General features: G+C 43.4%; 2 protein-coding genes across 2 annotated transcripts; both read left to right on the top strand.

The window, feature by feature from the left end:
• The first annotated feature begins 2,375 nt into the window (after positions 1-2,375).
• Positions 2,376-3,326, top strand: LOC141665722 (uncharacterized). Its single transcript, XM_074471707.1, has one exon. It carries the CDS (start codon positions 2,376-2,378, stop codon positions 3,324-3,326), a length of 951 nt encoding a protein of 316 aa, XP_074327808.1.
• Positions 3,327-4,793: 1,467 nt separating this feature from the next.
• LOC141665721 (uncharacterized) lies at positions 4,794-5,504 on the top strand. Its single transcript, XM_074471706.1, has one exon. It carries the CDS (start codon positions 4,794-4,796, stop codon positions 5,502-5,504), a length of 711 nt encoding a protein of 236 aa, XP_074327807.1.
• Positions 5,505-16,391: the final 10,887 nt, after the last annotated feature.

Here is a 16,391-nt window from a genome sequence, read left to right as displayed (position 1 = left end):
AGGTTTCTTGTTCCCCAAGAACTACGTGGGCTTGATCCCCTATAAATAGGGGTACTTAGGCAAATTGTAAGGGTTCAGAAGCGAGAGCGCAAAGGAGCCACCACTAACCCTAAGCAATCTCAGCCCCCAATAATCACCACAACCAAACACTGTTCATCTTTTTCGACGAATACTGTTCATCGGATCCACCGGTTACTGTTCACGTTTCCGACGAAGAACCGCCATCACAGATCTTGTTTCCGGCTACGAACCTCAAGTTTTGTTGCTCCCAAATTCCTCCGTCAACAAATTGGTGCTAGAAGGAGGGGCTCGAACAAGATCTGCATCTGGGAGGAAGGATGTCTCAATATCATGATGGAAGTTTTTATGATGGAAGTTCTGAAGAAGATTCTAATCACGGCTATGAATATGAACCCTACGTTCCGCCAATGACTGATCGTTCTATGCCGGACGTTGGGGGATAGCCGCCTGTGCTCATCAGCAACGCCGACTTGTTGGAACAACTGTATCGCATGGGCGATGCTTTGAATGATTTCGATTCAAGGTTGAGCACCGTGGAGCGACGCAAGGCCAGGAGGGGTCTTCGCCTCGGCCGTGCAACTCACGCACTTGGAAAAGCACCCATGACTGATAGGGATGTCTCAGCCGGCCATGGCCACACCGAAGGAGGGCGTGTGCCGATAACCCCGCGGTGCCTGGACTATTCCAATGACACGTCCCCAATTATCGAGCTAGTGGAAGAAGATGCTGATGGTCGGGAAATTCTGCGGGCGGGTAACCAGGGAGCCACCCATCCGCACCGGTCTGGACGTAGTCTCGAGAAACGCCGACAGGCGGAGTCGATGCCGAAGAATCAGCAACGGGGCTTCGCAGCTTTGAAAGATCGCTTGGGGATCCACTTGGGCGATGATGATTTAAGAATGTTGTTACTTGAATGGCAGAAAGAAGCTGATCGTGGAGATGTGACGCCCCATGATACAATGCGTGTGCCCCTGAATTCCCAGAAAAATCGGGAGCGGCACCGCGATTCAACGCATGTGCCCCTGAATTCCCAGGAAAATAGGGAGCAACATCGCGATCATGAGAAAGCTCCTCCCCGCAGATCGCTGGATCGATATGGGCGTGGGTATGGAAACGATCGTTGGAGAAGGCCTCAATGGAGAGGAAGAGGTGGAGGCCGAGGTAGATATTTAGAGGGATACCGTCGTGACAATTACCGTGGTCACCTTGATTCCTGCTGGAATAACCGAGTAGACAGCTATGACTATGCGGAAAATGATGATCACAGAGACGTAGAAAACTATGATCGCGGTACGGCTCGAGGCCGCGACCAGGGTCAAGAAGAAAACCAAGGGAGAAATCAAGGACGGAATCCTGAAGTAATTGTGATACCCGAAGACGCCCAGAACACGAACCAGCAGCAAGCCCCTCCCGGGGGGAATCAAGTGGAGGTACCTCCATTGCAACCCCAAGGTCCGCAGCCTCAAATGCAGACCATACCAGGCGTGGGAATTTTCAATGTGGGAGATCTAAAAAGGCTACTTAACCACCTGGAAGGCAGAGTGACGACCACAGCTGAAATCCCTTCCCCATTCTCGGTGGCGGTAAGAGAGGCACAGTTGCCGGCCGGGTATCGCAACACTACTAGCGATCTCCGTTTCCACGGAAATTCAGATCCAGTGGAATTCCTGGGTCATTTTAATATAGAGATGGATGTGTACCAAGTCCCGGACTTGGCTCGATGCCGTCTCTTGGCAACAACCTTTAGAGAAAGTGCCCAACAGTGGTTTCAAAAGCTCGGGCCAGGAGTGATCACCTCATGGGATCAGATGAAAACTCTGTTCTTAACCAAGTTCCAAGCCGCGGTGAGATACGCGCCCTCTGTCATAACTCTTGCCAATGTTAGGCAAAGGGAAAATGAAAGCTTGACATCGTACTTCAAAAGGTTCAATGCTGAATCTACCAGCATGGGGGAGCATTAGGCGAAGCCTTGAAAAGCTTCTTGATCGCGGGATTAAGGGTTGGCTCGGACTTTTGGAAGCACTTACAAGGGAAAGACCCGGCTACTCTAGCAGATGTCTTTTCTTTGGCAGAATCGTTTAAAGCTATAGAACAATCTCTGGCAGAGGTGCAACCGACTTCAGAGTCAAGTGAGAGAAGCAAAGGAAGATGGATAGGTCTCCAAGCCCAAGGTACAGAAGGATCAGTCGAAGCCCAGACCGGGTGAATACCGCGAGCACGAGGAGGGGATGGAGTCCTCCCTCAAACTATGACTACAGAACAAGCCGGTACACGCCCTTGGTCGCATCTATCGAGCATATCTTCGAAGTAAACAAAAATAGAGGGCTATTTAGAAAACCTAAAGCTTTATCATCATGGTAAGCAAAGACAAGAAAAAGTATTGCGAATACCATGAATCATCTGGACATAACACGCATGAGTGCCGACATTTAAAAGATGAAATCGAAGTGCTTATCAAGGAAGGATACCTTGGTGAATGGGTAGTCAAGGAAGTAAGGAAGCAGAAGGATGACAGAGCAAAGGAAGAAGAAAGGCGAGCCCCGCGCGGGTCAAACAATGATACCCTGGAGGAAAATAAATTTATCAGGGATGGCAGTATCCGAACAATTTACGGGGGAGATCTCGGGATGGAATGCAGTAACCAAGCCTTGGCAAGATACGCTAGGGAAGCCCGGTTCAGGCCTCTCACAGACATTCATAGGGTGGAAACTCGACCGCCCAAAGTATTTAAGGGCGAGTCCATGAATATCACCTTCAGAGAAGCAGATGCCCGATGGGTACATCATCCCCACAATGATGTGCTGGTTATTTCCATCCAGATCGGAACCAAAAACATCCATAGAGCCTTCGTGGATAATGGAAGCTCGGCAAATATCCTCTACTACAGCACCTTCAAGAAGATGGAAATACCTGATCGGGATATGTCGGGGGAAGACTCGTGGGTCTATGGCTTTTCTGGCGCAGGAGTTAGAGTCATGGGATCGATTCGGCTGCCATGTACTTTGGGGGAAAGCCAGTTGTCGGTAACAAAGATGTTCGAGTTTAAGGTCCTGAATCAGGAATCATCCCACAACGTGTTGCTGGGACGACCTTTTCTGCGGGAGATGAGGGTTATCACTTCAATCCACCACCTAACCATCAAATTTCCAACGCCAAATGGGGTGGGAAGTATAAAGGGTTCTCAGTATGACTCTCGGGAGTGCTACAGGCAAGCTATGAGAGGCTTTAGAAAAGACTCCCATGCTGAAGATACTTCGGACGAAGATCAAGAAAAGAGCATTGAGCAACCAATCGAGGAAATATGAGTCCACTATTATGTTGAGCAAGAAGATGAGCATCCCTCCGGGCTGCCCCCAATAACGTTGTACTTGGAAGATACAATCAGAATTGAGATGTTGGAAGAAGAGGAGGCATTGGACACCATAGTCCAAACATATTTCAATGGGGAACGGTTAGAAGGAAGATTCGATGTCTTGCAAAGCCTCAGATAGGATGAGTGTGAGGTAGATGCCATTCTCCCTGAAGGAGCACCCTTACCCACAAAACACACCAATGAAGCTGATGCCCCTGCTATGCAGGGCGCGCCTTCTAAAGAAGTCGACACTCCTCCTAAAGGGGATGCGCCTTCTCTACAAGACAATGAAATCCATGATTCACCTGACCTAGATCCCCGGATACCAATGCCGATGGAGAAGATGGGGCCAGCAGAAGATACAATTGAAATCCCTATCGATGAAAAAGATCCGAGTAAAGTTTTGAGAATAGGATCTCAGTTGGCACCAAGGTTGAAGGAGGGTCTTTCAATATTTCTCTTGGCGAACCTTGATGTATTTGCATGGAGCCATTCTGATATGGTAGGAATTGATCCAGAGGTAATGTGCCACCGATTGAATATCAACCCCAAACATAAAGGGGTTTGACAAAAATGCAGGGCCGTAAGCGGAGAGAGAGCTATAGTCCTAGCAGAGGAAGTAGAGAGACTCCTGGACGTCGGACTAATTCGAGAATCCTTCTACCCAGAGTGGCTAGCAAACCCGGTGTTGGTAAAAAAGCCCAACGGTAAATGGAGAACATGCGTGGACTTCACCGATCTGAATAAGGCGTGCCCGAAAGATAGTTTTCCCCTACCAAGAATCGATCAGTTGGTCGACGCCACGGCAGGACATGCCTTGCTCAGCATTATGGACGCATACTTCGGGTATAACCAAATTTATAGTATGAGCCTGACCAGGAGCACACCTCTTTTATTACCGATAGAGGGCTCTATTGCTATATCGAAATGCCATTTGGTCTGATCAACGCCGGTGCCACTTATCAAAGATTGGTAAACAAAATGTTCAAGAAACAGATTGGGAAGACGATGGAAGTATATGTGGATGATATGCTCGTAAAGTCTAAAAGGGCGGAAGACCACATCGCCGACTTAGCTGAAATATTCCATATTCTGAGACAATATTAGATGAAGCTAAACCCACAGAAGTGTGTGTTCGGTTTGGAGTCGGGGAAATTCTTTGGATTTATGGTCAACCACCGGGGGATTGAGGCTAACCCGACGAAAATCAAAGCTCTGCTAGACATGAAATCTCCCACCAGCGTCAAACAAGTACAGAGCCTGACAGGAAGGATTGCGGCCCTAAATCGATTTGTCTCAAAGTCATCAGATAGGTGCAAAATTCTTCAAGGCAATCAAAGGAAGGGGGAAGGATTTTTTGTGGACCCCTTAGTGTGAAGAGGCTTTTCTGAAAATCAAAGAGCAGTTTAGAAATCCTATGATGTTGGCCAAGCCAGAAGATGGAGAAACATTGATTCTTTACTTGGCAGTGTCTGAGTACTACGTCAGCGCGGTGTTGGTAAAGGAAGAAGCAAGCCACCAGTGGCCCGTATACTATGTGAGCAAAAGGTTGTTGGATGTGGAAACCAGGTATACCAACATGGAAAAACTGGTGTACGCTCTCATTCTTGCGGCACGAAAGTTAAGACCATACTTTCAGGCTCACCGAATAGAAGTTCGCACCGCTTATCTGCTTCGGCATATTCTACATAAACCTGAATCATCAGGGAGAATGTTAAAATGGGCAGTAGAGCTAGTACAATTTGATTTGGAGTATTGTCCTCGCACTGCAATTAAGGGACAAGCGCTGGCTGATTTCATACTTGAGTTCGATGCAGAAGTTGATGACAAGGCCATAGTGTTGGCGGAACCTACCTCGCAAGGAAGTTCTCATGATGAAAAGAGGCAGGAACTACCACACCCTTGGTGGATATTACATGTCGATGGGGCCATGAACAACAATGGATCAGGTGCCGGGATTGTCTTGGTCACTCTAGAAAGGCACTGTTTGATAAGTGCTATCCATTTCAAGTTCTATACTACTAACAATGATGCTGAGTATGAAGCTTTGATCAACGGTCTGAAACTAGCTCTGGAGGTGGGGGCCATGAATCTGATAGTCCAGAGCGATTCCGAATTAGTTGTGAACTAGGTGAACGGAGGTTTCCAGGCCCGGGGACCTCAGATGGAGTTATATATGAGATGTGCACAACGCCTATGGAATTTTTTTTTAAGTACCAGGCTAGAAAGTGTCCCGCGAGAAGAAAATAGTAATGCAGATGCTTTAGCCAAGATGGGGTCACAGATGGACAGCGTCCAACTTGGACAAATCCCTTTGGGAATCCAGGAAATCCCAAGTATTCCGGAGGTAGAGGTGTTTCACATGCAAGAAGTCCCATGAGAAAGCTGGATGGCCCCCATTCATAACTATATTCAGACAGGAGCTGTACCAGAAGACAAACTACAGGCTCGACGCCTTCGGTACCAGGCTGCAAAGTATGTCGAATATGACGAAGTATTATACAAGAGAGGATTTAACCAGTCACTGTTACGTTGTGTGGATATGGAAGAGGGAAATTATATTCCCAGAGAGGTGCACGGAGGGATTTATGGCAATCATTCGGGGGTGGTTCCTTGGCATTAAAAGTACTCAGACAAGGATACTACTGGCCAACTATGAGAGAAAATACCTTTAATTTTGTCCGGGCTTGTGATCGTTGCCAGCGATTCGCCAACTATTCCAACGCCCCGGCATCTACCATTACCTCATTGTCAAGTCCTTGGCCTTTTGCCATGTGGGGAATTGATCTCATTGGAGTGTTTCCCAAAGCAAAGGGGGGTGTGAAGTACGCCGTGGTAGCTGTGGATTACTTTACCAAATGGGCAGAGGCTATGCCACTAGCCACGATAACGGAAAAGAAGATAAGGGATTTTGTTTTCAATTCCATAGTATGCAGGTTCGGTATCCCCTACAAACTCATCACGGACAATGGGAAGCAGTTTGATAGTAAAGAGTTAAGTAAGCTTTGTGAGGACTTGAAAATCAAAAAGGACTTTGCCGCAGTTTATCATCCGTACAGTAATGGTCAGATGGAAGCCATAAACAAAATCATAAAACATACCTTGAAGGCAAAGTTAGAAGAGAAAAAAGGAGATTGGCCAGAGGAGATGCCCATGGTCCTTTGGTCTTATAATACGACCCCTAGATCGACCACAGGAGAAACCCCCTTTCTGCTGACTTATGGGTATGAAGCCATGGTTCCGGTGGAGGTAGGAGCTGGATCCCTCCGGAGAGACGTGTTTGTTGAGAAATATGCAGAAGTTAACTAGAAGCTTCACTTGGATTTGTTAGACGAAGCTCGAACGAACTCTCAATTAAAGCTTGCTGCATATTAGCAGAGAATCGTAAGGTATTTCAATATAAAGGTAAAGTCCGTGCCGTTCAAGGTTGGAGATCTTGTGTTGCGAAAGGTCATGCCTAACACTAAGATAGCTCAGCACGGGGTGCTTGGAGCTAATTGGGAAGGACCGTACAAGGTCAAAGCTATACTTTGGAAGGGAACCTATCGCTTGGAAGATCTGGATGGTAAACTTATACCTCGAGCGTGGAATGCAGAACATTTACGGAAGTATTATCAGTAGGGTGCGGCTGTGTCCCCCTTATTTTTTGCTTAATTCCTATGTAATAGACTATTAGCAAATAAATTCCTCCTAGTCTAAGGGGTAGTACATGTGACTGCAAACTTTGGAACTAGCAGAAGAAAGAAAATTTTCAAATAATTTCCCCATAGAGCATAATAGCCATGGGACTGGTGTAATTTATACACTAGAGCGCATTATCAATAAAAGGGAAAAGTTACTTTAAATTGCTTTATCTGCTTGACATGAAAAATTTTCATTTAAAAAACACCAAAGGCGCGCCCTATGTTAAGGCACGCCCTATCGAATAACTGTTGTTTTATAAGATAATATGCATATGGCTAGCCAAATGAGCTAAGGTAAGAGTCCTGCATTTTAAGGCGCGCCCTTGGACTGACACTTAAGTAAAATATCGTAAAGGTATTACTGATAAGAAATAGTACGTGTTATTTACAAAAGAAATAAGGCGCGCCCTCATTGCTAAAATGTTACGAAAAAGGGGACAATTTTGAGATCACATAAAAAGAAAAACATCCGAAAATATGTTAAAAGGCGCGCCCTATAGTAACATAATTCATGGAAACATAAAATGGCCAAGAAAAAATCAAAGTGCCTTAACAAATTTTTATGCATACGGGAAAAGATAAAATTAACATTGAGCCATACGAAATGTCATGATGCTAAAGTAAAAGAGTAGCAGAAAAATAAGTCGTACAACTTTGCACAGTATCAAAAGAGGGCTGGCTCCTCAGAAGTATTTGAAACTTAAGTACGAATAAAAGAAAAACATAAATCAAGGCGCGCCCTGAGACTGGTCTGTTGGAGGAATAGTTTGAAGAGGAACAGTGGGATCAACTTCAGGCGCATCCTTGGGGACTTCCTCTCGTGGCGCGCCCTCACCTTCTTCCTCCTCCAACCCAAGTTCTATTGTCCTTGCCTTGATTTCAGTAGCATGCTCCTTCTTAAATTCCACCATCTCAGCAACTGTCTCTTCCCCAAACTTCTCGAAAGTATAATCAGGGTCATTGGCCACAAAATCAACCCTGTAGAACTGAAAACCATTGGCAAATGCTTCATCAGCCATTTCCCTCTTCTCATCAGGCCAGCCCGTTTTCTGTTGCTCCTCAAGGTACTCAATCCTCAAGTTGGCTCCACCAAGCTCAGTGTGGAAAGAGGTAGCCTTTTTGTTAGAAATCTCTAGCTGAGAAGTAAGATTGACCACCTCATCCTTGAGAAAAGAGATTTCATAGTCCTTAGCTTTAATGTCCTTGGCATGCAGAAAGTCTTTGTCTTTGAGGGTGTTCCTCAGAATGTTATTATCACCCTGCAGCCTCTCTAGGCGCGCCCCCTCTTCAAGAAGCTTGTCCACCACTCGGGTGGAGTGGATGAACAACTAGAAAGATGCCTTTATAGAGGCACGAACGGCATCTCCCAAATCCATGGCTTGCCACTGTTCCACTTCTTCATCTGAAACGTGAAGGGAACCCATGGGGCCAAAAGCGTTCAAAACAGCAGATGAGCCAGATAACGCGCCCTCTGCTCCGTGCTTCTTGGGCGCGCCCTGTTTATCTGTGAGGCCAATCACGGGCCTTTTCAGGACATGAGTTGTTTTAGGGATATGAGTTGGAGTGGGGATGGATGCCTGTGCTGCAGGAGCATCTTTCTTTGGCTTAGGCTTGGGTTTATCACTAGGGCGCGCCCCAAAGGATTTGGGGATTCTTGGAGGAGCCATTTCTGCATAAAACATATAACATGTTAATTGAACGTGACAGTTAGATGTGCTGAACAGAGTAATAAATAAAGGCAATTGATAAAGATAACATTGATAAACATGTATAAAGTGCTACGCCTAGAGTGAAAGGGCGCGCCCTAAGGGGCGAAAAGATTGACCACAGTAACAAGGATTTATATCTAGTATGCAAATACAAAAGCTAAAAAAAAAGAAGAAGAAGCTAGGACACGCCAATTATAGAAGGGCGCGCTTCTAGACTCTGCAATTATTGAACCTGAAGGATCTTGGCCTTGAAAAGAGCTGTCTTCTGCTTCTTCTTCTTCTTCAGCCTCTTCTTCACTATCTAGGTCAATGACGCGAGAAACAAGAGCACCTTTCCTAAATTTTACATATTTACACTTCGTTCCTAATTGGTCAGAAAGGATTCCTACTCGCATCAAGTTGGTCCGGGTGACTAAGGTTTTTAAGTTCCACCTGTCAGCAGCCACTCTAAGAAGGGCTTCAGCTCCTTTTTTGGGCTCGCCCTTAAGTGGTTTAGCCACTGGTCTGTCTGAAAAAGTATAAAGATGTGAAAAGGAATAAAGAACATAGAAATAATGCAAGGAAAAGAAAGAAAGGGTGCGCCCTTACTTGGTGACTTGTTGAATCTTATCCTTAATCTGGGAACGTCATACAAGTAAAAGAAGTTTTCCTTCCAGCTTTTTTTATGGCTAAGCTTGCCAGAGGAAAAACCCTTCTTGTTGTGCTGCTTGTCTACAACCAAGTAGTTGTACCCATGGTGAGACTTTCTTAGGTTGAAAAAATAAGTGACTTCAGCCATTGAAGGCTAGGGGAAACCCAAGTCCGTATAGAGGATAAATAGAGCCAGAATAAACTTGTAGCTGTTGGGAGAAAGTTGGAGTGGAGCCACGCCATAGAGTTCTATCACTTCCCTAAGGTAGGGATGTAAGGGCACGCCTATACCCAAAGATGCCAGCTTGGGGCTGGTCACCATTCTAGGGATTTTGAAGTTCCTCCCATAGTTGAATATATGAGGCCGCATCATGCTTAAAGGGCGCGCCCATATACCTTCCATGTCATAAAATTCCATGAGCCATCCCAGTTGCTCATCTGAACAAGCTGAGGACAAGCCCACGCAGAAAAGCTTCCCGTGCTCCTTCCTGAAACGTTTCTTCACAGCTTCATTGCATGGCTCGAATTCATCCCAATCAAAGTCTAATTCACTGTCAGAAACTTCCCAGTATCGGAAGGGGATTAGAGAAGGTTCAGGAGAGGTAGAGAACTGGAAGGAATCCTCATCAAAGAAATTTGCTTCATCACGAAGTGGTGATGCATTTTCTTCAGGCGCGCCCTCGGAAATAGGAGAAGTAGGCGCGCCCTATGTTTGTTGAGTAGATGGGCTTGAGAAACAGCCCTGTAGGAAACTTTGGAAGGTCCAACACCTACATTGACACCCCTCTCAACACCCCTATACCTGTCGGTATTCAAACTCTCAAACCAGTCATCATCATCCAGTTCTGTCCTAAGTGGGGCTGAGGATCTATCCTTTTGGACCAGTTTCTGCTTTCCATGTCTACGAGATAAAGGGATGTTGTCCGTGGAAGAACTGTCTGAAGAGTCTGCCATCAAGGTACCCTTTTTGGAGTCTTGAACAAGGCGTGCCACCCGATTCAGAAATTTAGGAGTATGGTGAGCGTTTGGAGGCTGAGGATCGAAGTAAGTGTTTGGAGGCGAATAGATTCCTAAATTTATGAGGAAATCCTTGAAAGGGTTAAAAGGAGAAGACACGCCCTCGTCTTCCAGCTGTCAAGAAAACCAAAAGAAATATTGAAGGCGCGCCCAGTTCAGAAATTAGGAAGAAGGAAAACTAAAGAGCAGTGAAAGGAGGGTATTGAAAAGATACCATGCTCTAATAAAGGGGATGGGATTAAAATTATCCTATCACAAAAGACGAGACTTCTCATGAGAAGGCGCGCCATAAAGAAAATTCTAGCCTATTCGTAAGGATGTGTTTTATTACAAACAGGCGCGCCTTGTTATGGACATGTACAGATTATAAGAAGCTAAAGATAGGGCGCGTCCTAAGTTGCTGGTAAATTCTAAAGGCACAGATGGTCATGTGCAGATTGTAGGTAACGATTGAAATTCTCAAAAACACAAATTTAAAAGTTAGACCCAATGATTTTGGATCTAAAACAGCAAAATTCGGAGTTATACATATAAATACATAGATACATACATCATTTTATGTATATTATCAAGAACAGAAATGGGAGATGAAAAGGTAATATGACATGCAATGTGATTTACTTAACGGAATTCAGAAATATAAGAAGCTTTTTGTACCTTTTCGAATGGAGAAGAAGTTGACTAGAAAAGATCGGGAGAATGGTAACAGAGAAGGCTGGTTCTGAGCAAAAGTTCGCCGCTGGAGTTGAAGCTTTTGGTGAGGAAAGAGAAAGGGGAGAGTAAAAGTAAAAATGAAAATGACTGACAGTGACCTGTATTTATAGGTAAAAAGGACAGCTGTCAAATCTGTCATGTCAATCACGATTCCCGAAGAATAAGGAAAACCGTTTCAAATCATTTCAAATTTTAGGACGCGCCCTCTTGAAGGCGCGCCTCATAAGTTTGACGGCAGTTTGAAATTCGGAATGCGCGAAAGTAAGAACTCTTAACAGATCAAGCCCTGTTTAGGGCGCGCCCCAGTAAGTAGTACTAGAAAATTGTTTATACATATTTTGTTAAAGATAAAGAAAAATTCCAATCCCATTCTTAATGACATATGGAATTTGGGGGTAGTTGTTATGCCCAAAAGTTGGTATAAATAATATTCAGATTGAGATTGATAAAATAGGCAAAATCGAAGGAGAAACGCCTAAAATCTAGGAAAAGATAAGATTGATTTTTCATAAAGAAGAAGGCGCGCCCTAAGAACGCGCCCCATTGACTGAATAGCTGATTGGCAGTTGTGGTTACCGTGCCTTAAAGGCGCGCCCTCAAACATAGTGGGGAGGCGCGCCCAATTACTGAAAAGGGGTTGAGGAATTTCTTGATTGAGTTCTGTCCCATGGTGAGCCTTAGGGCGCGCCCTAAGTGAGAAAGACTTCTTGGACGGATTACTCGGACATGATTACTTTGACAGACTCATACCTTGGCTTTACTTGGACAGAGTTAGGGAAAGCCCTAACGGTGAATAATTTAGGGGTAATGTAGAATAACAAAAGAAGAGATCAAAGGCTGATGACACAGGGCAGCGCCAATGTACAAAAATGTTTGGGCGCACCCTTAACTTCTACTTGGCACATAAATGCAATTTTGACATGCTACTTGGACGAACTCTTTGGAAGATTCAAGGAAGATGGAAAATGTTATTACTAACCTATTTGATGTAGGTACTCTATTGAAGAACTCCTTCCCGTAGCAAATCTACAGGAAAGGCGGTGTCCGTGGTCAGAGACCTCCAGGGGTATGCCTGGACTGAAGGCCTCCTCCTGTAGTCAATGGGTGTCCTCATTGGGGAGGTGGGGTGAAATCTGGTGTGTGCTTTAGGAGCTCTGTCTCTGTAGTCAACGTGTGTCCTCGTTGGGAGACTTTGGAGTATCCTGTACTTTGCACCCAAAAGCTTGGGATCACTTGTCCTGCAATCTGGTAGGGGCTCCGTATCGGGGGACAAGGATGCGTCCAACATTTGGGGTGAACCATGGCTATACCTGCTTACGTGGACTAGAGAAACAGCTGGTAGCGGAGGGTTATCCTTGGCCAGGGAGATGCCTTATCCGTAAAGTCTCGAAGTCACGGACGAGCCTTGGGCCTTTATGGTTGGGCCTCATCGGCGGACATTCCTAAAGCTTGTAGAAGACGGTTTCCAATGGGTTTCCTACTGGGCCTCGGGATAAGAAATCTAAGCCTATTAGGTTTCTTGTTCCCAAGAAGTACGTGGGCTTGATCCCCTATAAATAGGGGTACGTAGGCAAATTGTAAGGGGTCAGAAACGAGAGCGCAAAGGAGCCACCACTAACCCCATGCAATCTCAGCCCCCAATAATCACCACCACCAAACACTGTTCATCTTTTCCGATGAATACTGTTCATCGGATCCACCGGTTACTGTTCACATTTCCGATGAAGAACCACCATCACAGATCTTGTTTCCGGCTACGAACCTCAAGTTTTTTTGCTCCCAAATTCCTCCGTCAACAGATTGTTTTACTATCATTGCATAAATACCACGCTTGCCATGATACGTAGTTGTTGAAATTTCGCATAATGTAGCGATGTTGTACGATAAAGTATATATCGTGAAATGTTATTTCGCTTTAAGCGTGATGTATTATATAAGACCGAGAGTCGGTCGGGATTTAAGATAAAACCCGGAAATCATTGAGGCGATACTATAGGACGGTTATAAGTCCATAGTAGTACGTTTTAAAGGGACTCATCGTCCACTTATGAAATATTAAAACACCTCGAACTTTTATTAAAACGATTTCCCAACGATCATATTCCCTCAATTATATTTTATGGTTCGAATAATAAATACTATATACTTATTCCTTATTATGGGAACAATATACTCCAACATTTATTTATTTCAAACCCGACTAATCACTATAGATTATTAATTATGGAGACACAGACTAGTTGAGGAATATTATTTTAAATATTCTTTTAGAGAGTAAACCCATTCGAGGTTTAATTAATTATCGATTATCATTTAATTATTTATTATTTATTAAAGGGTTTATTATTGATTTAAAAATCATAGATCCTGATTTAAAATATACTTTCTGATTTCAGAATATCATTCGAATAATTTCAGATCGTCGGTGAATATTATCCTGACTTATTTAATATTTTGAATATAGTTTCAAAGAGAAACTTTTCCCCCTTATTAATTATCTGTTGATAATGGTCAACTCACATCCTTAGTTCTTCCTCCAAAATTTTCAGAAGTACGTATATACATATATATACACTTATATCTTAGAGAGATAAGTTGTTTCTATCAACAAGCAAAATGCTTGGGGAACTTTGATGTGGTTCGAGTTCTCGAGATTGATAGAATTCTTTTAAAGCACAAGGGAGGGGTAGACTCTGGTACTATGTGTGCTAGATGGACTACCAAAGGTACCACATGCGAAGGTACTCAGTGTACTCAGGAACTTGTGAAGTATGTGTATACCCGAAAATGGGACACGTAGCCCGAATGCGGCAATGGTTATAACCGGGATACGAAGGTGTCGTCCTTCTACTAGTAGAAAAGGTTACTATTATCGTATTATGACTGATCATCGTATATGGTGGCTCCAACGAGTGTCCTAATTCTTCCAATTGGAATTGCGATGCAATATCGTAACCCAAGCCTAGGTGCTGGGATTACTATTAAGGTATTCGCAGGATATTAAAATCCCTTAAAGAATTGTTTTCATAAGAAGGTGTGTATCACCAAGGAAAACTATTTTTGAATAAAACATAATTATCATATATGATGTTATCATACTGTCATTTTCATACTGTACTTTATTATGCTGGGCATTATAGCTCACACTTGTTTTCTTAAATTGACACAACACAACAGTGAATCAAGATGCCTGCCATGAGAACCACAGCCAGGAAATGGGTAGGAAATGGCCAGCTGTTCCATAGATTGTTTGGTGATGTACCATAGAGTCAGAATAAGTTGGATTAGTTTTCAGTTGTTTATAGTTCGGCTTATTTATAAGTATGACTTATGTAAGGTAAGAAACAAGAAACGTATATTTGCCCGGCGGACTAGCCTTACTTAAAGGTTCCTCCCCGGTAAGATTAATTACTTTTGGGTTGTAATAAATATCACTTGATGGTTGACAATTACTCTAGTTATGATGGTTTGTTTCCAAGACAATAACCTGTAAGTGTGTGTGTATGATAAGTATGGGGTCGTGAAGCATGAGTATTTATATACTTTAGTGTGAGTTGTGTGAGTTTAGATGGCATGGCCTCCGAGACTCCTGACCCCGGGTTTTGGGGCGCCACAAAATTCCATCCACAGCAGCGCAACAATCTCCAACTCATTCTCCAATTTTAAATGCTGAGATATAATCTACACCAACCACACCAGCTCTGGAGATAAATTTTGATGCTCAGAATTTAGATAATGTTGTTCATGAATCTCTAGTTGCATCACACACTCTTGTACTGTCAGAACATAATGAGTCTTCCTCAAGTTCTGAAGATAGTGTTTCTATTGAGACTCCAGTTCCTATACTAGGCAAGGAAGCATTGGTAAAGAAATTTGTTGAACAGGATGCACCTATTCCTTGGGAGGATACTCACAGAGGTGTGGAATGGACCAAGAAGTGGAATGACACTGATTTCATTCCAAGTCCTAAAATTTTGTCAGAGCATATTGCTAAAGCTGATGAGTTGCTCACAAATGCTGATTACAAGACACACCTCAAGATCACAGCTCTGTCTACCAAACATCTTCAAGGTCTACATTCGTCTACTCATGAAAAGGTTGATACACTAAAGGAACATGCCGATAAGCTAGATCTACAGATCAAGCTTCACAAGAATAGATATATCAGACCTACTCTTGAGAAAATTGAAGCCATTGAGAAGATTCAAGAGAAGCAACAGGCCCAAATTGATGAGGTTCTGGCTAAGCAAGCTTCTCAGAAAGCTAAAATGGATGAAATCCAATCTTCAATTGAACTTCTTCTCTCTCTCTCTCTCTCTCTCTCTCTCTCTCCCCGATGATGCCAAAAAGGGGGAGAAGGTAGTTAAGTCCAAATGCTCACCTACTAAAATACTGAAGAAGAAGGATGACAAAGGTGATGACCAGGGAAACTCTGATAAGAGCAGAGGTCAAGGAAAAGTTCAAGGAAAATCTTCACAGAAAGTAATTTCTAATGTTAGCAAATCTTCTACACAGAACAAGTCAAGTTCTGATAAGCAAAGTCTGATGTCAAGTTCTGATATTCTGATTCAGTCAGGATCTAAAGACTCTCAGAAGTTTTTACAAACTCTGAAGCTGAAAGGGAAGCAGACTACTGTTTATTACAAAGATCCTAAAATCTAGACACTTGATGAGGAGATAGCTAGAAGATTATTTCTAAAACAAAATCCAGGAATGGATTTGGAAACTCTCAAGGAGGAAGAAGCTAGATTTGCAGCTGAGAAGACAAATCTTAAGTCTAAAGCTTCTGATGCAAAAAAACCTCAAAGGCCTAAGGAAAAAGGCATTGTGATCAGGGAAAAGTCAAATTCTGAGACTTCAAAGTCCAAGACTAGATCACAAACTGAGATTGATCCTAAGTCAAAAGGAAAAGAAAAGGTTGGTGAACCTTTAAAGATTGAGAAAAAGATAAGTTCTTCTGTTCCACTCTATTAAACTACAATGCATGATGATGATTTGATAGAAGATGAAACTGTTCAAATTCTGAAGAGAAGAAAGATAATTAAAGAATCTAAAACAACCTCTGACATTGCTCAAGTTGTTCAGAATGAAGAACAGCAAGTTACAGAAGAAATGTAATAACCCCAATTTTTGGAATTTTTGAAACCCTTACGAATAGTGATTTTGCTGATTATGCTGAATAAGAAAACTTTTCATACCACACTATGTAGAGGTTCTTTTATTGATTTTCTGAGATCTTATTAGTACTCTATATGATATATAAGT

This window comes from Apium graveolens, chromosome 6, assembly GCF_009905375.1.
Source record: "Apium graveolens cultivar Ventura chromosome 6, ASM990537v1, whole genome shotgun sequence".
Taxonomy (NCBI): domain Eukaryota; kingdom Viridiplantae; phylum Streptophyta; class Magnoliopsida; order Apiales; family Apiaceae; genus Apium; species Apium graveolens.
The sequence above is the reverse complement of the archived record's forward strand: the minus strand, read 5'-3'. Positions and strand labels throughout refer to the sequence as shown.